This window comes from Thamnophis elegans, chromosome 10 (genome assembly GCF_009769535.1).
Source record: "Thamnophis elegans isolate rThaEle1 chromosome 10, rThaEle1.pri, whole genome shotgun sequence".
NCBI classification, from domain to species: Eukaryota; Metazoa; Chordata; class Lepidosauria; order Squamata; family Colubridae; genus Thamnophis; species Thamnophis elegans.
The window spans coordinates 22,504,580-22,527,637 of record NC_045550.1 but is presented as its reverse complement, the minus strand read 5'-3'; the positions used below and the strand labels follow the sequence as shown (position 1 = coordinate 22,527,637).

Sequence of the window (23,058 nt, the reverse complement as noted above, 5' to 3'; positions counted from 1 at the left end):
TGGTATATTTATTTGTTAGGTTTTTCTCCTGTTTTGTTCCAGGAGCTCAAGGAAGTTTACGTGGGATCTCTCCAAACGTTTATCCCCATTACAGCTTTGGTACTCTCAGGATGGGATTAGAGTTTCCATGGATAAGGATGGACTTGAACCTGGATGACCCCAAACTGAGAGCAGTAACATAACTGTGAGCAAGAGGCCGATAAAAGTCCTTGGAGTGTTCTCTAGAAACTGATATCCTTGAAAACCACATTCCTAAGTGTTTATATCTGTTTCTGGATTTGTTTTGTCCATAATTCAAATCAGAAAACCTGTAAACTATTTCAGGAAAACATGGGTAAAGGGCAGCATGTTGAAAGTTGCTACAACTTTCTAAAACAATACTGGTAGGATGTACTGATTTCAAATATGTATGTAATGCTCATAACATTTTGCTTTCTGGGCAAATGTTATGAGCATTAAATTTCAAGGCTGTTATTGGGGAAAAAAACCCAGAAGTACCCTTCCCTCCAGGCACTGGACCAAACAGTTTCATTCTCTGTCCTATCCCAGTGCTTGGGGGAATAACCAGGTCATCACAGCCTTCCAGAAGGCTAAAAAGGTAAGGTATGTTTGGAATTTGAATGACAAGCTGTGGGTTGTATTCCAAAAACTGCGTGGGCAGTAAAAAGGGTGCTCATGTCTTGATTTCCAGAATTTTGAATCTCATAGAGGTTCTCGACTGCATATATTCTCCCTCTGTATATGGTGGATGATAATGATAGGATTGCAAAAATTTGGCATTCATACCCCCTTCCTTGTAGACAGCATACCTAGGCATGATAAGTGGTCAATTTCTTTTTGCTTTGAATTGGGGTTTTGACTGCCATTATAAAGTAAAATTTCCAGGAGTTTAAAAGTGAGGTAAGAGAGGTAGAAGAGTCTTGAAAATTTCTTTGCAGAAAGACCTGGCGCTTGTATTAATGATGATTTAAATGGCAATCCTAAAATTTACTGGACCAAATATTTATTTCTGTACAATTTTACTGGCACAGTACTATTGGTTTTTAATATTGACAGCAGAGGGAGACATGCTTCCATGATAACCAAATTGGAGAAAGGAAACAACCAGCCCCAATAGCAGCGAAGAGAACAGAACTTTAGGATCTTTAAAAAAGTATATTTCTGTCAACATATTTGTGAGATAAATGCTGAAAAAAGTTATCAAAACATCCTGAGTAGATTTTTATTTATTTACTTACTTATTCATTCATCCACCAAATTTGTACAGCTGCCTACCTCATAAAAAGTACCCCTGGATGACATACAACAAAAATATAATAAAATATTTATTTAGCAGTATATATCTTTTGAAAGTCAGTTTTGTGTAGTGGGTAAGGCAGAAACCAGGAGTCGAATGTATTATAAGTGCAATTTAAAAGGATACTTGTGGCATACAAGTTCTGTATTATTAGTGGAAATCCTAACAAAATTCAAAACATATGCAGAACTTCCAGAATTTCATTATCAGTGTATGTTTGGTTTGATTTTATCTATGCTGGAATATTGGCTGCCATTATGAGATTCATGCTTGAATTGTGCACCGTAAGAATATTTTGTCCAAAATAAATCTTGCATAAGACAAATCCAATAAAATAGTAAATAAAAATCTTATGTACCAGTAATAGCTCCAAGATAAAGAAATATCAGAACAGGCCAACCAAAACTGTATCAGTTACTGTAAAATGCTTTGGCAAATAAAATCAGTTTTGAACTAGGATCTTTTTAGAAATGGCTAAACAAATGGCCTCAGAGGAAGAAAATGAACAGGACAACACAGTGCCCCCACCTCCCAGTTCTGGGATCATTCCAGGATTCCATTATCAATGATAACAAAGGCCATGGAGAGGTCAAGTAAAACAATGGTGGACACACTACCTACATCCTGTTCCCATCAGAGATCAACAAAAAGCATAACCAATACAATTTTTGACCTGTAACCAGGCTTGAATGCTGACTGAAAGGAGTCCAGATAATCTGTTTCATCAAGGATCTTCTGAAGCTGCAGCATGACCACCTTCTCAACAACCTTCCCCAGAAAGGGAAGATTAGAGATAGGACAAAAATTGTCTATTAGCATGGGATCAAGCAATGGCTTCTTAAGAAGGGCTGAACTACAGCCTCCTTAAAAGGGCTGGGGCATCACCCCCTTATCTAAAGATACATTAATCGCCCATACATCACTTGCCAGGAGACTTTTACCAGCCTGGAGAAGGTGAGTCTAAAACAGATGGATGAGCTCACATTCCCTAGAATCCTACCACTTCCTCAGGAGCAACTGGTGAAATCATTGCCAGATAACTATACAAAGCCATAGCCATCCCTGGACCTGTGTCCACACTAATATCTAACAGGAAATGAATCCAGGTGGCTTTATCTTCTAGAAAATCAGCAGTTCCTCAGGGTGCCCCTGCAGATAAACATTCAAGTTACCTTTACCCAGAGGAACCAGGTCATCTTATAGAGGGTTCATTTCATTTCATTTCAATTTATTTGTATGCCGCCCTTTTCCCTGAAAGGGACTCAGGGCGGCTCACAACTCAAAGGGAGGGGAAAAACAAACAAAGTTACAAAAAAACATAAAAACCATGCATAATTAAAAAAGCACAACAGTCATACCATTCGAAGTGGGGCAGCGAGTCTTTAGCCCCAGGCCTGTCGGAACAGCCAGGTTTTAAGGGCTATGCGGAAGGCCTGGAGGGTGGTGAGGGTACGAATCTCCACGGGGAGTTCGTTCCAGAGGGTCAGAGCAGCCACAGAGAAGGCCCTCCTCCAGGTTGCTAAGATGCAATTTCTGCAGAGAAATTCTGGTTTGCCACATGAATAGTTATGAGGTGGGTCTTAATATCTGTGTTCAGTCAAGGTTTTCTTCAACTTCTGCCAGTAGTGCTTGAGATGTCCCTTGATATATTTAATCTGTCTCAATTCTTCCATCTACCACGGGGTATAGATCCATGAGTCAGGAAAGATGGCTTGGGTACAATCCTTAAAATCTCTGTTATCCTCCTATTGCAGACAGTGATTTGGGTCTCAGCAGGACTACGCAGCTGACCTTCAATTATAATCTGCAACTCCCTCTGAAATCCATTGGAGTCCATATCTCAAAATACGAGTTTATCATGCAGCAATAAGTAATAATGTATGGTTTGGTTTTCCCTTGCGGTATTTTATGAATGCTATTTGATTTATAAACTATGGTTGGTGCTTTAATTTATACCATATTCAGCTTAAGGTGAATCCTGCTGTCCTTCTGTGACATAAAGACAGTTTTGGAGGACATGGCTTCATGAAAGAGGCCTCAGTTTATATTTGGAGACAGTTGTCCTAGGATTAAAGTAGTGTCTTTCCTCTTCTTCCAATGCAATTTTTGCAGAAAAAAAATACAGTGATTCACTATGTTGGCAATGACAAAGTTATGGCTAGGATCTGCTCTCAGCTGCAGTGGACATATCCTTTTCATGCATTTTGAAACAGTGGTAGTCCTGTTTTTTTTTAAAAAAAATAACTAGTGATGTTTGCATAAATAGTTGATTTAAACTAGTAATAAGTGTCATGTTATATCAGCTATACTTTTCTAGTTCTATCCAAAATGAAGGCATTGCATGCTTTTAATTCTTCTGCATATGGGGGTACTTTCTGGTTTTATTACTTTGGGGTAGTTACAAGAGAGTCATTTTGTGTATTCCATGAAATATATCTATATGTAGAACACAAGACACTGATTTCCATTCCTTTGTGGCAGTTACTTATTTTCAGCAATTGAGAGTTGGGGTAAAATTGATTTTTGAACTCTGCCAGTTTGTCCTTCTCGTCTAGGTGACAGATCACAGCTCAGCCCAAGAGTGTGGAGTAGGATTCGAGAATGACCCACCCTCCCGCATGCTCCTCATAATCTTGTCTATGAAGTGTCACTAGAGCTGTCATTTGAATAGTCACTGATGAACATGGGTCTACCAGGCTCCTGAATTCTGGAAAACACTATCCAACATCTGACAGTTTATTGTGACAGGAGATGGGACCACAAATAACCAGGCAGGGGGGACACTCTCAGTGTGCCAATTATACACCTCTGCCTGATACTTTGCCTTTTTGGGGACAGAAGATCAGTAACAAATCGGCTCTTTGGGGACAAAAATAGCTCTAGTTTTTTGGCACGGAGCACCTTATGAGCTGGAAACTTGAAGCTGGGTAGTAAATGAAGGGAAACCCCGGGAATCCACTAGTCGCTGCCTTTGAACTGTCCTACAGTTAAAGCTAAAGGACAGGTCAATTGGCAAGCTTCGTAACTCAGGTTTTAGGTTTTTAGGTATTGGGTTGTTTTAAGTATTGGGTATTTGACTGTCGGGCAGCACAACTCGTGGCTGGCATACCTTTCTGCTGGAAAAAAGGAGAAAAGAACTGAAGGAGCGAAGAGCCGCAATAAAGTATTTCTCGCGAGGAAAACGCCGTTGGGAAAATTCGGATGGGAAACAAAGAGAAGGAGGTTGCAGGCACAAATGTAGCGTAGCGGCGAGCAATAAGGCGCCCATAGGCACAGTTTATCTTCAAGCAGAGTTCGCTTCGCGGTTAAAGAACGCTTAAGAGGCCCGGTTCCGGAAGAAAACTCTCCACCCCATTGGCTGATCCTCTGACCAATCTCCGTCGTCCTCCCTTCCGATTGGCGTTTCGCTGACTCCTTGTTAAGGCTAAGATATACACAAGCATCACGCGCTCTTTTAACAGGAAAGAAGGCCGAGAGAAATGCCCCCCCCCTCCCTCCGAGCTGTATTGCGAGGTAATGATCAACAATATAGGCAGGGTTAACATCGGTTCGGTAAAACTCGTGGATTCTGGGAAGAAGCCCAGGAGAAACCGATTCGAATGAGTCTCCTTGCCGGTCTCGCTGGAGAAGGGAGTGAAAAAACAACAACCTCCCCCGGCTTCAATATGTAGCGCAGGCACTTCTCTCCTCACCCGCCTCCAACCACGGAAAAAAGTGGAAGGCTGACCTACCGGCCGGCTAGCCCTTGTCCCCACCCTGTATTCATGAGCCATCCGATTGGACGATTGTTCTTTATCTGCACCCTCCGCTGCCTCGCTTGCCTTCACCTCATTGGTTGATGCGCACGCGCGCGTCTCTCTCCCCCTCCCCGTCCCCTTCGGGGTAGGGGTTGGAGCAGCTCCTGGCACAGGCCCGGCAGTCGCTTGTCATCCGCCGAGGACTTCGCTACTGGCTCTCTTCGTTAAGCGCTGGCACAATGAGGTCGCTCAGTTTACTGTGGCCGCGTTACCACTGACCTTTATCTCTTGGAATATGGCCGCGCCGCTCCCCGCGGTCGCTCCCAGGCTCATGGCAGGGCCGGCGGGAGGTGGCGAAAGGGAGACGCGGATGCTACCACGGTCGCCACTGCTGTTGCCTCTGCTGCTAGGAATTCTCCTCAGCCGGTGCCTGGGAGAACAGCCCGCTCGCGCCGCCGCCGCCTCTTCCTCCTCCTCCTCCTCCTCCTTGTTGCCCGGGGCATCTGATTCTGAGGAAACGGTGATAATAGGGTTACGGCTGGAGGACACGGACGACGTGTCCTTTATGGAAAAGGGAGTGCTCCGGGTGAGCGAGAGAACTCGTGTCAAACTGCGGGTCTACGGGCAGAATATCAATAACGAGACCTGGTCCCGCATCGCATTCACCGAGCATGAACGGTGGAGGGATGGGGAAGGCAGGCGGCCGCCAGCTGAACAAGAGGACGGTCCGGTCCCCGTGGGCTCCATGTCGTCGGCCCCGCAGCGTTGCGGCATCCGGACGTCGGACATCATCATCCTCCCGCATATCACCCTCAACCGCCGTACCTCGGGAATCATCGAGATCGATATTAAGCCGTTGCGCAAAACGGAAAAAAGCAAGTCGTACTACCTGTGTACCTCGGTGTCTTCCCCTGCTATCTTAGGAGGGGCGGGGAGTGTGGCCGGGAGCCCCGGTGTTGGAGCTGGCATTATTGGTCCCGATGGAGGGCCCTGGACTGAGACCACCTGGATCTATCACGATGGTGAGGACACCAAGATGATTGTAGGTGAGGAGAAGAAATTCTTGTTACCCTTCTGGCTTCAGGTGATCTTCATCTCCCTCCTGTTGTGTCTTTCTGGCATGTTCAGTGGTCTCAACCTGGGACTTATGGCTCTTGATCCTATGGAGTTGCGTATTGTGCAGAATTGTGGAACAGAAAAAGAAAAAAACTATGCTAAGCGCATTGAGCCTGTGCGCCGCCAGGGCAACTACTTGCTCTGTTCTTTGCTCTTGGGTAATGTATTGGTCAATACTACTCTTACCATCCTGCTCGATGACATTGCAGGTTCTGGACTGGTGGCGGTGGTAGTATCCACCATTGGTATTGTCATTTTTGGTGAGATTGTGCCACAGGCTATTTGTTCCCGGCATGGTCTGGCTGTGGGTGCCAACACCATCTTCCTTACGAAGTTCTTTATGATGATGACCTTTCCAGCCTCTTATCCAGTCAGCAAACTGCTGGACTGTGTTTTAGGGCAAGAGATTGGTACTGTCTATAACCGTGAGAAGCTACTTGAAATGTTAAGAGTCACTGATCCTTACAATGATTTGGTCAAAGAAGAATTGAATATAATTCAAGGAGCGCTGGAATTGCGCACCAAAACTGTGGAGGATGTAATGACTCCTCTCCGGGATTGCTTCATGATTACTGCTGAAGCTGTACTTGATTTCAACACTATGTCTGAAATCATGGAGAGTGGATATACACGTATCCCGGTTTTTGAAGGAGACCGCTCTAATATTGTGGACCTTCTTTTTGTCAAAGACTTAGCTTTTGTGGATCCTGATGATTGCACTCCACTCAAGACCATCACACGTTTCTATAACCACCCACTGCACTTTGTCTTCAATGACACCAAGCTTGATGCCATGCTTGAGGAATTCAAAAAAGGTGGGATGATGGTGGCTGGTGAAGGGAGTGGGGAAGGAAAATGTGAAAAGGAGCTTCAGGAGTATGGAAGGTACTTGATTATTACAATGAAAGATGGAGTTCTGGGGATATTAAATTCTGTGCTTAACATTTGGTGTTTATATGGTATAGCTCAGAATAGTAAACTGATTCTTTTGCCTTCACATATTTTCCTTGTATTCATAAACTTTAATCTACAGCTCCCATCATTTCTATTCATATGTATGTTATTGAATGTAGTTTAAGGATCAGTTTAGGTTTTTCACTGTCCAATGATTATTCAGATATTATGTTGAATTGTAACTCCAACCTGGACTCATCATCTGTCTTATGTGCACCTATGACTGCTAATATCTCAAGAAACAAGAGGAATTTATGAGCCCAGATTGTATCCGAATGTATAGGTTAAAGTAATAAATAACAAGCATTCTCTTTCAATAGAAATGTATGCCTGGTATGTGCATCATGCCATATATGAACTTTTACTTATCTGATGTTTATCTTAGACTTGAATTGATTATTATTGGCAACTAGTTTTATATCTCAGGTTATCTTTCCTTGAATAGCAATTTTTGTTTCCTTTAACAACTATTTGTTAACTATTCACTAGTTGCAATAATACAGCCTCTGTTTTATATAGTAAAACATTTGGTAGATGTGTATGACACAGAGCTCTTACATGGTAAATGCTTAGATACAGATTGAGTTAAAATTTTAGGTCAATAATAATGTTGGTTAATGTTGGCTTTTTTCTCATTGTGCACATAAACATGATTCGGAATTGTGATTATGAATCCTCAATGTATCTATACTGTACATGAAAGTTAAAGCCAAATAAGTCATCCAATATTATAACTTTTATGCTATGTTAATATTTTAGGTAGGTTTTTTTCTACACATTTTGTGAGATATCTTTCAGTAATTTATATCAACTAACATACATTGGCATTAAATTGTCATTGAGTTTGTTTTTAACATCCCAAAACTTCTGTTTAAAACATTGTTAGTATTTTCCACTGCTAGCCTAGCATACCAACACTCTGCGGACATGATTGTCTCTAGCTGTAAAGAGAGACATTTACTTAAGTATCTGATTCTGATTGTCACAAAAACATTGTAAACTATTATTTATTTAATTTATTATTGGTGCCTTTTTACTGCCAGGGATATTTTCTTCCTCAGGTGTCCAAATCATCTGACTTAGTTATGCAGTGCACTTGATTTTTGGAAGAGGAAGCTGGTCTGCTCTGCAATCATGAACACTGTTAAAAAGTAGTTTGGTCTGTGTGATTTATACGAATTTCATTACATATTCTCTTATATCTTATTACATTAACTAGAAATCACTGATGACATCTTCTGAATGATACTATCTTTTTCTCCAGCTTGTGAGCAAGAGCACATTTTATTGGTTCTCCTGTTATGAATTTCTTTTCAGCTGCAAACTGCCAGTACTAAGAATCATTTAGAACCATTCTAAAATCTACTTGTTTGGCTGGACTTTGAGATCAATTAAGTTGGGAACCATAGTGAAAGGTATACTGTTGCTTAGTTTCTGTGCATTTCTGTGGGTCAAGCACTCTGAATGTTTAGAGTAGGCTATCAATCTAAATATAATTGTGATCAAATTCTTGCAGGGAAAATATATTTGAAGATAGTTGGATTCAACATCAGCTTGAGATTAGCATTTGTTCAGTATTTGGATAAACAGGTTACTGCTGGTGTTAACTTTTTCTCAAAGTGGTACTTACTCTGTAGCAATATCACTTAGACTTATATACTGCTTCATAGTACTTTTAAGCGGTTTATTGAGTCATCCTATTGCCTCCAACAATCTGGGTCCTTATTTTACCAACCTCGAAAGGATGGAAGGCTGAGTCAAGCTTGAGCCTGGTGAGATTTGAACTGTCAAATTGCAGCTAGCAGTCTGCTGAAGTAGCCTGCAGTACTGCACTCTAACCACTGTGTCACCTCAGCTCTTTCAAACCCTAACCTCTGTAGCTGAACTTTTGCACAGTTGGCGATTTGTAGGCAGTTTAAACTGCTAGTTAGATTTCAAATAGTGCCAGTCTGAAAACTTTACCTTTAACTTTTTCCATCTAAAAGTTACCCACCTTTCAGTTTTATATTCACTCTAGTTTTATTTTTCTTTTCATTTTTCAAATGAATATATTTTGGTGGATAAAATGTTTTGGTAATCTATTATGTATCTTCCATAACCACTTGGTATATTCTAGAATAAGAACCAGCCTGGGTTTATTGGACTTTATAATTTATGAAAAGTGAATTTAGTGAGATTGTATTGCAATCTAATCACGAAACTGTAGCAAATAGTACTATATGCCCATTTTAGTAATAGTTTAAGATTATTGAATACCACAAAAGCAATATTGTTGAATTTATAATTATATTTACAATTTAAGTTTATATAGCCACCCATCTTACAAAACTTTGGTTTTAATTTATACAAAATAAATAGATTAGTGCATGTATGTATGTAAAACACACACACACACACACACACACATTGGCACATACACACACACACACACACATACACTATAGAAGCTAAAATGAGGGGGCAGGATAGATTTACTAAGAAAGTAACAAATACCTGTAAAATAACACTTTTGTTTTTCAGTCCTACTCATTCCCTTAAACTGTAATCCATTTGTTAGAGGGTAAGATTATTAAGCATAGAAGAATTATTTCTCAGTCAATATACTTAGATTGTTCAGTGGTATTAGTAAAATATATTATGATTAAAATGAAGATACTCTGGCTGCAAATTTTTCTTCTGGACAATAACAAGTTTAGCTAAAGATTAATGTATACAATTCTGTTTAGATATGTCAAATTCATTATTTGTATTTATAATTTATATATATATATTGCCCTTTTATATTAATACATAATATATAATATTCTTTTTTCAGAGACTTATATATTCTGAAAAGATGCTGGTAGAGTTGGATTTATTTTCAAAATGAGAGATCCCTAAATTTAGTAAGCTATTGTAGCATTGTGTGGGATGGATTAAAACATTATCTTGCTGTCATACTGAAATAGAAAAGTTATTTTCCTTAAATGGAAAAAATTCTTCTAGATTAATATTCAAATTGTGTTGTACATTAACATACTTTGTGCTGTCTTTGTTATTTTATAATAATTTCTTGTGCCTTTTGTTCTCACAAATCTCTGTGTAAAACAGTCTTTGCAAGTTCCTATTTATGTGATTGATTCTGCAAAATACTGTAACATTATTAACACTAGTATAAAAACAAGTTGACCTCTATATTTTCCTCAACTTGAAATCAACCTACCCATATATAAGCAGAACACCAGAGCAGTCCTACTAATTAATCTTAATATAATTAGTTCAATGCTTTGACACCTCCTTCCTCCAATATTGGAGGTTTTGAATGTGTGGGCTAAAGTCCTTTTTTTAAAGATGCAAGACATCTGAAGATAAGACACCAGCAGCTTACAAATTAATCAACAGAGTCCTGCATTGCGCATAATGCCAGACACTTCTTATTATTCCCAATAATAGAAATACACACTGGATTCTCCCATTATGCCTGTCATTGATTAAACATGTTTATTAAATAAATCACAATAAGTGAATTCACATAATATGCTAAGAAGTAAATACAGTGGTCTTTTTAAAAAACCTGATATTTGGTTTTATGAACAGAATTTGGGTTGGTCCTGTTCTACTTGTCATCTAATGATAGAAGTGGATGCGTGTTGTTGAGAGACTGGCGATGTAGGTTAAAGTTTAAGGAATATCTGATGTGAATATGATTAAAATTTAATATGAATTAGGATATGAATGTAATACAATCAGATGAAAATTTCAGTAATAATTATATTACAGGATTCATTTGTGTATATTCATCTTGAGTGACTGGGTGACCATTATTAGTTTCAATAAGTACTCCTGCATTGATAAAGTGTTTCATTAAGTATCATATTATGGTGAATGTAAATAAGTAGTTTCTGTTTCTTTCCTCACTCTACATTCTTGATGATGTTAAGGGAGTGTTAATATGTTTGCTTCAATTTGCATCCAAAGCTCTTAAATTTGGGGAATTTTTTTGTGCAAGGTTTGGAGTATCAGAAGGTGAAAAGGCTACTATCAATTTCTACTTAGTATTGTAGTAGAGATTCAAAATAGTCTTTGTTCTGACAAAATAAGCCAATTACAAATAAGCCAATTTTGATTTTTACTTTGTGATGTTTTGCTGAAAAAGCAAGAACTGTTAGCATATTAAATAGAACTGCGTCCAGATTTTCCTCATTAAAGAAAAATGGGACAGAGAAAATTACTTTTGTTATCCATAATCTTTTGAAAATAAATTATTTATGGATGGGAAAACAGTTCTTTGAAGTAAATATGCCACTGTATTGTTCAGTTGTTAGAATTTATAATGGGATTTTCCAAATGTGGGATTTGGAACTTTGATACTCTTGATCAAAACTCAAAGCTCTAAGCAATGCAACATTTGCTGCATTCAAATTATGGTAACTTTTTTTTTTTTACTTTAGTCTTTCACAGAAGCCCATTAGATCCTCTTGCCACCATAGGATTCTGTGGACCACAGAGTGGAGTTATCCACTCCAATTATAGTGTAAAACTATAATCAACCCCTAAGTTGTGTGATTTGCCTTTAAATCAGGGGCAAGTATTGTTAAAAATCTGATTTGAAAATAAATTTATGGGCAATTTTTCACTTGCCTTCCTTCCAGTGGACAAGTGATTTTAATGATCCTGTTTTTGCTTGAGCAATGAGCTTTCATTAAAACCATTGGCATTTTTTCTTGTCTTTTTTTTTAAACTGGCTGTTCTCAGCATGTATGATTCTAAATCCCAATCCTTCTATTTCTTAGTTTACCACAAAAATTTAGCTTGAAATTCCTTGTATTTAAAACTGTAAAGCTAGTACACATAGTGCAGACCACTCTGTATAGAAACTTTCCCAGAGCCTTTTATAACACTGAGTTCTTCCTTATCTGTTGTAATTGTAGACCTAGAGACTTTGAGATTTGCTTCTTGTTCTTGTTTTATCTTTTTGTTTGCTACTATATTACACTACAAGTTTGCTGAGTTTGGATTACCGTATTTTCACGACCAAAAGCCGCACCGGATTATAAGCCGCAGTATCAATTAACGTTAATTTTTCAAACTTTTTCCATATATAAAGCGCACCGGGTTATAAGCCGCACGTTTCCCGACGCTTCTGGACATCTGTTGCAGTCGCGAGGAGCGGAGAAGAGCGCGAAGGTTCTTGGCACTCCAGGAAGCCGCGAAAGCAGCTGGGAGAGGCGCACGGCTTGGTTTATCCTCCCTGGACATCGCAGCAGCAGCCCCAAGCGCACCGATCTCTGTGTTTTTCGCATCGGGGCATGCTCTTGCAGCACACCCCGATGCGAAAAACACTGAGATCGGTGAGTTTGGGGCTGCTACTGCGACATCCAGGGAGGAGAAACCAAACCGCGCGCCTCTCCCACTTCCCGGAGCACCAAGAACCTTCGCGCTCTTCTCCACACTCTCCTCGGCTCCTCACAACTGCAATAGACGTCCAGAAGCGGCAGGGGCTATCGATCTGGAAATCCAATCCCCATTAGCCCCCAAAGCCGCTTCTGGACATCTATTGCAGTCGCGAGGAGCGGAGAAGAGCGCGAAGGTTCTTGGCGCTCCAGGAAGCCGTGAAAGCAGCTGGGAGAGGCGCACGGCTTGGTTTATCCTCCCTGGACGTCGCAGCAGCAACCCCAAGCGCACCGATCTTTGTGTTTTTTGCATCGGGGCATGCTCTTGCAGCACACCCCGATGCGAAAAACACTGAGATCGGTGAGTTTGGGGCTGCTACTGCGACATCCAGGGAGGAGAAACCAAACCGCGCACCTCTCCCGCTTCCCGGAGCGCCAAGAACCTTCGCGCTCTTCTCCACACTCTCCTCGGCTCCTCACAACTGCAATAGACGTCCAGAAGCGGCAGGGGCTATCGAGCTGGAAATCCAATCCCCATTAGCCCCAAAAGCCGCTTCTGGACATCTATTGCAGTCGCGAGGAGCGGAGAAGAGCGCGAAGGTTCTTGGCGCTCCAGGAAGCCGCGAAAGCAGCGGGGAGATCTTTTTCCATATATAAAGCGCACCGGGTTATAAGCCACACTGCCGGTTTTGGATCAAATTTTAGGATTTTCAGTGCGGCTTATAGTCGTGAAAATACGGTAATAACTTGTTTTGAAAAGAGCACCCACATAATGCTGCTCCAGTGTTCTAGTAAGCTACATGGATACCTTGCAATTTTCTTTGAATTCTATTCAGGGTAGAACAATAGTTTTAGAACACAACATACTTTAAAACTTTAAATTTTAAAAATAGTTTGAAAAGGAAACACTGGAATTAAACTACAGTGGGTATAAGGAAACACGTTCAGTTGATAGCAATTAAGTGTTTTAGTGGCTTCTTCCTAGTATGCAAATATGCTTATCTACTGTAACTAGGGCAAATTTTGTATGTGAAAGCATTCAGCTGAAAACAAGCCTAGGTCAAACCATTCTTGAACTGAATATCTGACAAATGCTGTTTTGTTGGTAAAACATGATGGTGTCAGATGGTAGCACTGAAGCTGACTGAATGATCCCAGAAAAAGTAGTTTGATGAGAGACCACACCAAAATCTTAGAAATGTAGGCTAAACTGGGAAACGAAAATGAAAATGCAAGAAAGTTGTAGTTGTTCTGTTTTTGTAAGAAAATATATTGGTACAATGTAGAAATAATATGGAATATAATATGGAGTATAATATGGAATATAATATGGAATAATATGGATAAATCATCACAAATTTCAAAGTCTTAGTATTATTGAATAATAATATAAAAATAAACAGTCTTTTGAATCAATAGTGTTATTGTTAAATAATACTAAGCCTTAGAAATCAGATTTCAGCTTTTTTTTAAAATTGAGAAAATACAGGGAATCCTCAATTTGTGACCATAATTGAACTCATAATTTCTGTTGCTGAGATAGTTAAATGATTTTTCCCCATTTTACGACCTTTCTTGCCACAGTTGTTATGTGAATCATTGCAGTTGTTAAGTTAATAACACGGCTGTTAAGTGAATCTGGCTTCCCTATTGACTTCGTTTGTCAGAAGGTCGGAAAAGCTGATTACATGACCCCAGGATACTGTAACTTTCATATGAATCAGTTGCCAAGCATCTGAATTTTGATTACGTGACCATTGGGTGTTACAATGATTGCTAGTGTGAAAAACAGTCATGTCCCTTTTTTTCAGTTCAGTTATAACTTCAAACAATCATTAAATGAACTGTTGTGAGTCGAGAGCTACCTGTAGTCTTTAATGAATGTATTGATGGTCAGAGAAGCAGTTTTAAACAATCTGCAGAGACAATAACATTTGAAGTTTAATATTATATAGTGAATATTTTAAGGATAAACCAAATGCAGATTAAAGAAAAATCCAACACTTTTTCCTACTGAATTAATCCGTGCTATCTGTATATATGGAGTTGGGTAGTAATGGTGGTAGAGAGAGATATTTGTGCTTTTCTAGATTAGCTGAACTAGTATTCTAGCTGGGGTATGAAATCATGAATGATATTCTAAATTACAGTTCACCAACATTTTGAGGTTTATAGGTTCACAAACTCAGATATGTTCTGTTTCCTTTTGGTTGGTTTTAATTAAATTACTACTACTTTTCAGTCTTAGGTTATCTCTAGTCTATTATGAGGATAACAGGAAATAAGAATTTGGCCAGCTATATCTGGTGAATGTATTGGTGGGTTTTGAACATAAAGGGTTTTTTTAATATTCAAACACGTGACCATCATTTTCTCTTCTAACACACTCATATAACCCTATGATTACATAATGACTAAGGACTGAAGGAGGCTTACATTGTCAGAAGTTTAAATATACAATAAATCTGAGTATATACAAAAGAGTACAGGCTAAATATTTAATAAAGAATATTAGCAAAATAGTGAAATCAAATGGAATTAAATTGTAATTCTTATCTGGAATGAGATCCTTCTGTTAGAATGGAATTATTGCGGGAATTGTGTAATGTAAACTTAAATTGAGACTCTGAAATGTTTGGTTCATTTACGTATAAGATAACAACAGTACTACAGGAGTATTGTTAGCTAGTGTTTTGATTCCTGGTCCACATCTCATTTTTAAATTTTTTTTAGGCTTCCCTAGTTCCAATAATTGAGCTCATAAAACTAATCATTGACACTGGAGAATGCAGTGCTATGAACCATGCCATGTCTAGTGTGCGTGACCTGGCACTCACACACTGATTTGACAAGGGTCATAATTTGCAGCCTGCCAGCTACAAACAGTAGCGTAAATACTAAACTCTAATGAACTGCAACTACCAGCACATGTCTAATGACCCCAGATCAGCTGGCTACTTCAGCCTGTCTGTTGCCAAGGTCATCCAGTTTAGATGTATTTGGTGGGAGTTTTTACCTTCTGAAGAGATGGAGAATGGTATGAATAGGTTTTACTAATTCAGTTTAGAGAAAAATCTTCAGCTTTTTAATAAAGCAGTTGTGTTTATTTGAGGTTTTTTTTTAATGTAGTCCTTTATAGTTGCAAAAACAGCATCAAAATCCACAATGTCTACTGCCTGTTCCTAACACATTATTCATTTCTATGACATCATGCAGTCTAAGCCAATAGCAGCTGAGAAACAACTGTTGTAACAGAAAAAAAAACCACATTCATTGTTCTTTAAAATTCTTCTATGCTCAAATAACACCAAAATGGCAAGATTGTGTTTTGAATAAAGTATAATAAAGAGCCCCTCTCTGAGAGAGATGGGTGGTTTAAAAATAGGGAGGAAATAAATAAATAAAATAAAATAAAATAAATGTCTTATACTGATCTCTATTCTGATATTAAATTGAAGCTTTGAGAATACTTTCATTTGTTCAAATCTGGAGTATTTTTAAATTTTGAAAAAAGATGCAAGATAAACTTTTAGTGTCAAAGTGTGATCTAAACCTGACAGAAATTTGAATTGAGTGATTAGCTACATATTATACATTATCTCCCAGAGTATGAATGTGTACAATAAATAATGTAAAGAAAAGTATTTTTATTATATACATTCAATAAATGTCCATTTACTCTAAGGTAGTTTTTCTCAACCTCAGCAATTTTAAGATGTGTGGACTTCAACTCCCTGAATTCCACAGCCAGCATAGGAATTGAAGTCCACATATCTTAAAGTTGCAGAGATTGAGTAATACTCTCTGCTATGATACTGGTTCATTTAGGATATTTCATTTTGTGATTGTTATACTTTAATTAGTTTGTTTAAGAAATTCATCCATTAGACATATTTAATTACGGCAGTACCGTAATAGATTTACCTGTATCTTCCTTTTGTCAAAGTCAGCAGGAGACAAGTTGTTCACACCTAGTACTAATTTTTTTAGATCTACATTTTATTGACTTGCTGTAGTAATGAGATATGCTTGGACATTCTTATGTTTTAGGCAGAAACACTTGCTACCCATTCAAATAGGAATATAATCTCTCATGTGCATCCTTCTCATGTTTTTGTTTATAATGGTGTTACACAAGCTTGGCAGACCAGAAATGTTGCAGACTATTATTTTTGTATGAAATACCATATTGTTGAACATTTTTGTTGTTAAGGACAAACTATCAAAGTATCATTAAAAATAATCAAATTTTGGATCCCAACCAAAATATCTGTCTGCAAATCAAAGCTGTTTTCATAATTTTTACAAAGCTAAAGAATAATAATGTCACATATTTGTATGGTCTCTTTTGCCTACGGAGGCAAAATGCATGGAGAGATATGATTATCTTAGGCTTTTCTAGGAAAGTTCAAGTGATTGCTCTGAGATTGGCAACATAGATAACTTTAAATGCAAGTTTAAACAAAAAAAATGGGAGGAGGGAATAGAACAGCCTTGTCACAGAAATAGAAAAAAAATGAAATAGAAGTTATTTCTTAAGAATTAAAAGATAAAAAAAATAGTAATAATAAAATGAATGTTAAGAGTCTAGGATAGGAATGTGTACTTCTCAAATACATGGTAAAATTATGTGTACCCTAAAAATTCAAGATAACTTCAGATGGTAAAATATTATTGCTTGGATACTCAGTTGGAAAAGAAAGTTTAATGCCTAGCAGGGATGGATATTATATAGCCTTTGATTAATGCCAGCCATTATTTATAGGATATCTTCCTAGCTTCAATAGCTTTATTTTCCCTCCTGAATTGCTGTGTGAACAGTTTTGCTGTTAGACGAAGACCCATTTACAGAATTCCAGGGTCTTGCAAGATAGGAGACTCTAACTTCATTGCAGATGTGCATATATCTTTCCTGACCCTCCATGAACTCCTTCCCATCCCATTCTTCTGAGCAGTTCTTCAGGAACATTATATTTAGGCATTTGAGAGTAACAGAAGCATCAAATGTGTGTAAATACAGCCCCATGTGAAACCTATTACAGTAGTTTTAACTGTACGGTCATGAGGGTGCTTTTGCCAAGTCCCAAAAGGGCCACAATGGACACCCCAACTAGAGTTGGGTAAAAGTCCCCATGACCATAGTTTTAAACTGTTACTCCAGCATAAATCAATAACCTGGGAGGGTACCTAAATTGCAAACTTGCTGCTTAAGGGGAAATGTGACACAATTCAGAGCCAAGATTGGGGCTGGAATTAAGCAAGTTTTATTATCAGCAAACTGTACCTCCATGTTGCAGAGATTTAATCTAATTTTGATCTATCAAAGCCCTTACTGCATCCAGGCACCAGGCCAGACCTTCAAGGGCATCACGTATATATAGTATCACCAGTGATATATAATATAGCAAGAATACTGCATTCTATACTGCTAGATAAGCTGTTTAGCAGCTATATATAGAAATTAAATTGCATGGATGACAGAAACGAGCCATGTAGAAACTCACATTGGATTAGCCACTAATGCAATTTCTGTTCATCCATATTAGCTGGAATTGCCTATTTAGTATAAAGCAGAAGTATTTTGAAACATAGATCCAGGCTCCAAGTATTGTGAAACATAGATTCAGGCTCCAACCTTGTAGGCACTCCGTAAGATCTAGAGATTTTCCATCTCTGACCTTGGATGACATTGCACTTCCTCATTCAACTATAGTACACAGGGCATTACCTGGATTCCAGCTCTTGGCTTCATCTGGTGTACTAGTTGTATCCTTAGATTGGGGGAGCGCGGTCCTTCAGACAGTGACTCATCACCTTATGACTACTGCAATATGCCTTATAAGGGTCTGCCGTTGAAAACCACTTGGAAGCTTCAACTAGTCCAAAACGTAACAACATGAGTAATGATGAGCATGTCTTGGTAAGCCCATGTAATGCCCCTACTTAATGAGATGCACTGGTTGTCAGTTTTCTTCTGAGTACAATTCAAAGCACTAGCTTTATATATAAAGTCCTACATGGCATAGTGCCTGGTTACTTGAGGTGATATCTGTCTTGCATAGTATCTGCCTGGTTGATTTAATCTAGCAGGGTTGGTATATTTCAGTTCTTTCAATTAAATAATGACATTTATCAAGACCTCAAGAAGTGTGCCTTCTCTGTACCAGTGCCTGTGAATCTAGACAGTCTCTACTTTGCTGATGTTTCAAAGTCCCTTTGAAAATCTGACTTTTCACTCAGTCTATTGGTAAGAATGTATGAAGGACCGTGTAGGTTATTTCTTTTGTTACCATCTTTTTTGCCACCCTTCCTCTCTTTACTTTTCATTTCTGTCTATTGTTTGGGTCCCTCACCCATTTTTAACTTTTTATCTATAGAAGTTGGGTGACATATACAATACATTCAATAAATACTAATAAGGACAGCATAGTCCATGGTATTGAAGACTCCAAGGGGGATTTAAAGGACCAGGGGAAGTGCATTCCTTCCAGGCCCCAATAAAAGCTCTGCATTAAGGCAAATGGTGCTATTTCTGTCTTGTGCTCAAGCCTGAATCCAGAGGATACAGAAAATGTTAAATCTGAAATTTTCTGTAGCTGAATTCCTTACTACTATAAGAATCTTTCCTAAGAAGACAACATTGAAGATTGGTTGACAATTATCCAACGTGGCTGAGTCAAAAGATGGTTTCTAAAAGGAATGGCTTCATTACCTCATTCAAGATGTTTGGCACTACTCCTTTCCTCAATGGAGGATTAATACCAACCTCCACATATGTCCTAGATGGGGCATAGATTGAGCTTATAGGGCGGAGAGGTCCTATCACGGTGACTTTCCTTCCTTTCCTTGGTCTAAACAAGCTGAAATTGATGCCAGATCATTCCATAGGATGTTGCTCTAGTCATCTTGTCAGACCCTATCCAAGTGTAGTCAAGCCTAAGGGGAATGTAAGCAAGAAACCCACAGACAAGTCATAGTAATTTGCTGGATTATCTTTACTCTTCTCTTTCCCTGAAATGAATAGGTAACCTTGAATAGTTCTGTCAAAATATATTGATACTATAAGGGTAACGAGCTATGGCTGTGACCTCCAGTAGTTTTTACACTGTACACCATTGGCTCATGTTCAGTTTATGATCCATCAAGGCAACCAAGATCCTTTATGTATACACTGTCCCCTACTATTTCTTTTGTACCCCATTATCATACTTTTCATTTTTCTTAGGGCTCTATATCAATGAGCATACTCATTATTCTAGCATGTCAAGATATTTCTGATTCTCAATAATACTTTTCTGTCATGTTGTCTTCTTCTAGAATCTCATGGGAGACCACTGGATGCTTTGCTGAAGCAAGATATGATATACCTACTGCATTTTATGGTCAACTAAACTGGTCATTCTATCAAAAAACACTTGTCCATCTGAAATTCCTTTCAATCATGTAATAATAGTTTTGCTATTGATCACGTGTCTGGGTGAGAGGAGGAAGGGAATCACAGAATGCAGGAGTTGTCAACATTCTAAAACTGCTGCTGGATTGTTTCTACCTTAGGGTAGCACTTTGGAATTTTTTTAGGGTTTTATTTTCTCTCTGCCCCCTGGCTTGATCTGGCCCATTTTCAAACCTAATCTTTCTTTTCTTGATGTCTTCTGCCACATCAAATTTGTTTCTGTTCAGATCAGTTTTTGTAGAGTTATTGTACTGAATGACAGAATTCTGACCCCTTTCACATAATATACTTTTACATGTTGAAAATAATAAAAAGATTAGGTTCATTTGGCATGATTTTTTTTATTCCATAGTGGTTCTTGCCAAGCAATGCATTATTTTCTATATATTCCCTATAATCTGTGTAATATTTACAAACACATGAATCCTTGAATTGTATAACTTATTTCTCTTTGTATTTGTTTAACCATTATTGAACTACCCCACATCCTGCATATCACTCCTAGGTACATTTCTGATTTTCAGCATCACACTATTTTCCATACTCTCTTCTCCCTCTCTGACAGGATTCAGACTTAAGGAGTTATGAATGAAGTTTGTAAGGCACATTACAAACATAGTTTTCCCAATTCTTATAAGGTTCAGTTTATCCTGACATGTTCCAGAAGCAGATAGAGTGATCTACTAGAAAATTATCAATGCTTCATTATAAGAGAGACGGTTTCTGGTGACCTTGAAAGAAGTTGTAGTGAATACTTCCTGGAAAGGAGTCATTGGTAGCGGAGAACATCAGCTGGTCTCCAGTCTCCCCTTTGTTTATAAGTTATTGGGCTGGTGATGGTGGAACAGCTTAACAGTACCCTAGAGGAAAAAATTTATCTGGACTCTTTTTAGTCAGGATTCAGGCTTGGATTTGGAATAGAGATACCATTGGTCACCGTGGCACGACAAAACCGCGCTCGTCAAAATAGCGGTGATTAAACCGTGTCACTAAAGCCGCGACGTCATCACCGCGCGTCATCACTGCCGCGACAACAGCGCAGCGACAGAAGGGCGTTCTACATGCTTCGTTCTTTGCCTCTGTACCTCCAAAGGTAGCCCTCCTCCTCCAGCTGCTCCGGGAAGGGTCCAGACGGAGCAAAGCTGCTCCGGGAAGGGTCCAGACGGGGCAAAGTGGGCTGCCCAGCAGCAGCAGCCCGCAGGAAGGGTCCAGCTCAGCCGCGGGGGGCAGCAGGAAGCCCGCAGGGGGGCCGAGCGGGGCCACCGACGCCGCCCGCCCTGTCTCTTCCTCTGGGGGAGGCGCCGGCGGAGGACGCGGCAGCGGCGGCAGCTGAGGCTTTCCCGGGGCCAGCGAAGTGGGCTTGCCCGGCGGCGGCGGCCGCCCGTCCAAGGAGATGTTGTTGAGGAAGAAGAGGGCGGCCTGCCTCCGCCGCACGTCGCCGCCCCACTTGCAAGCCCCTAGGTTTAGGGTTAGGTTTAGGGTTAGGTTTAGGGTTAGGGTTAGGTTTAGGGTTAGGTTTAGGGTTAGGTTTAGGGTTAGGTTTAGGGTGCTAGGCGCGGATTTGCCCTCCACGGCTATGTCATCGCGGTAGGGTCGTTTTTTTCTTAGCGCTTCGGACGGCGCGGATTTGCCTCCGCATTTATGTTGGCGCGGATGAGGGCTTCGTGGTTTTGTGGTGGAACCATTGGTCACCCCCTAGATGACCTTTATCAAGGCCCAGATGAGATAATACACCCTTCTAATCTTGTTGGACCTCTTAGTAGCCCTTGATAGCATTGACTGTGGTATCTTATTGGACTGTGTACAGAGGTTGGAGATCAGAAGAATTGATTTACTGTGATTCCACTTCCTCCTCAGTAGTTGGTTCCAATTTGTGGTCATTGGTGAAGAGAGATTGATAGCTTCTGTGTGGGATACTGTAGGGCCTGTCCGTCTCTCCCCTACTTTTTTTGATAAGCTCTGAGGGAGAGGCTATCTATGTCCTTTCCTCATGCCTGGACGTTGCCTGAGTTGAGAGAAGAAAGAAGAGAAGAGAATAAGAGTGAATCCTGGTAATTGAGTTGCTGTTGTTATATCATGGCTCTCTGTTGTGAAAAGTGTGCTTTGACAGGACCTATTACCCATCAGACAGGAAACTTATAACTTCAGCTCCTGATGAAGTAGCAGTTGGAAGCTATGAGCACAAATGCCTCAATTGAATTCTACCTGATGTATCAGTTGTATCCCACAGTTTCATGCCCTTTATCAACTCTTAGTTAGATAACTGTAAAGCATTGTACTTGAGGCTGCCCTTGAAGATTATTTGGAAACTACAATTGGTATAAAATATAATGGCCCACATATTTTCAGCATTGTCTGTTCCATTTCCAAGCATTACCCTCCCAATATTAAGATCAAACAGGGAGAAACTGTTATTGACCCCAGGTTTTCAGAAGGTTTGGGAGGTGGTTTAAGTGCTGGTTTTTGGAGCCTTATCATTCAGACAAATGATTATCCAATCTCTTCTTAAAAACTTATAGTGTTGGAGCATTTACTTCTTTGTTGATGAGATTTACTAGACACAGTTGTTTAGGAGAATCATCTGCTGATCTGATCATACCATATTTTCACTGTTATTTTTATTGTTTGCATTACATTAATTCTAGGTTCTCTTGTCTTATTCATGTATGGTATGTTACAGCAGCCCACTTATCAGATTGTCCTGGTTGCTTAACATCTGACTTTGTTAATCCAGGTCATGTCCAAGTCAGCATGACTCTCTTACTTCACACCATTCTCATTTTCAAGGTTGGCAGGAGAAGCATTAGGGGATTAGGGGATCCTTGACTCCTACTGCTAAGATAGATATCAGCTGGTATTCAAACCCTGGATTCCCTTGTCATAGGGTGGTACTCTAACTATTGTGCTGTCCACCCTCTGTCTGAGGCAGCAGCAGCAGACATGGGAGGAGGCTCAAGCAGAGGAAGTGCCATGGCAAGACAAGACTTTGCATGCAATATATAATCAATCAATAGACATTGAGAAAAGAGAAACGGTGGGAAGGAGCCTTTGGGCCAGAAGGGGAGCCAGGCGAGGAAGTCACATCCCCCATCAGATACCCTTGAATGCACCTTGCGAGGTCGTCTTTTG

At 39.5% G+C, this 23,058-nt stretch overlaps 2 protein-coding genes across 2 annotated transcripts in view; both read left to right on the top strand.

Moving 5' to 3' along the window:
- BORCS7 (BLOC-1 related complex subunit 7) overlaps window positions 1-2,507 on the top strand; it is a 40,783-nt gene extending 38,276 nt beyond the window's left edge. Inside the window, exon 6 of the mRNA XM_032225899.1 lies at window positions 43-2,507. The gene's annotated coding sequence lies outside the window, so the exon portion shown is untranslated. The remainder of the gene's footprint in view (window positions 1-42) is intronic.
- Window positions 2,508-5,150: 2,643 nt separating this feature from the next.
- The window catches only part of CNNM2 (cyclin and CBS domain divalent metal cation transport mediator 2), a 137,795-nt gene continuing 119,887 nt past the window's right edge, over window positions 5,151-23,058 (top strand). The window contains exon 1 of the mRNA XM_032225003.1: window positions 5,151-6,965. Within this exon, the coding sequence (XP_032080894.1) occupies window positions 5,330-6,965 (1,636 nt within the window). The 5' untranslated portion in view covers window positions 5,151-5,329. The remainder of the gene's footprint in view (window positions 6,966-23,058) is intronic.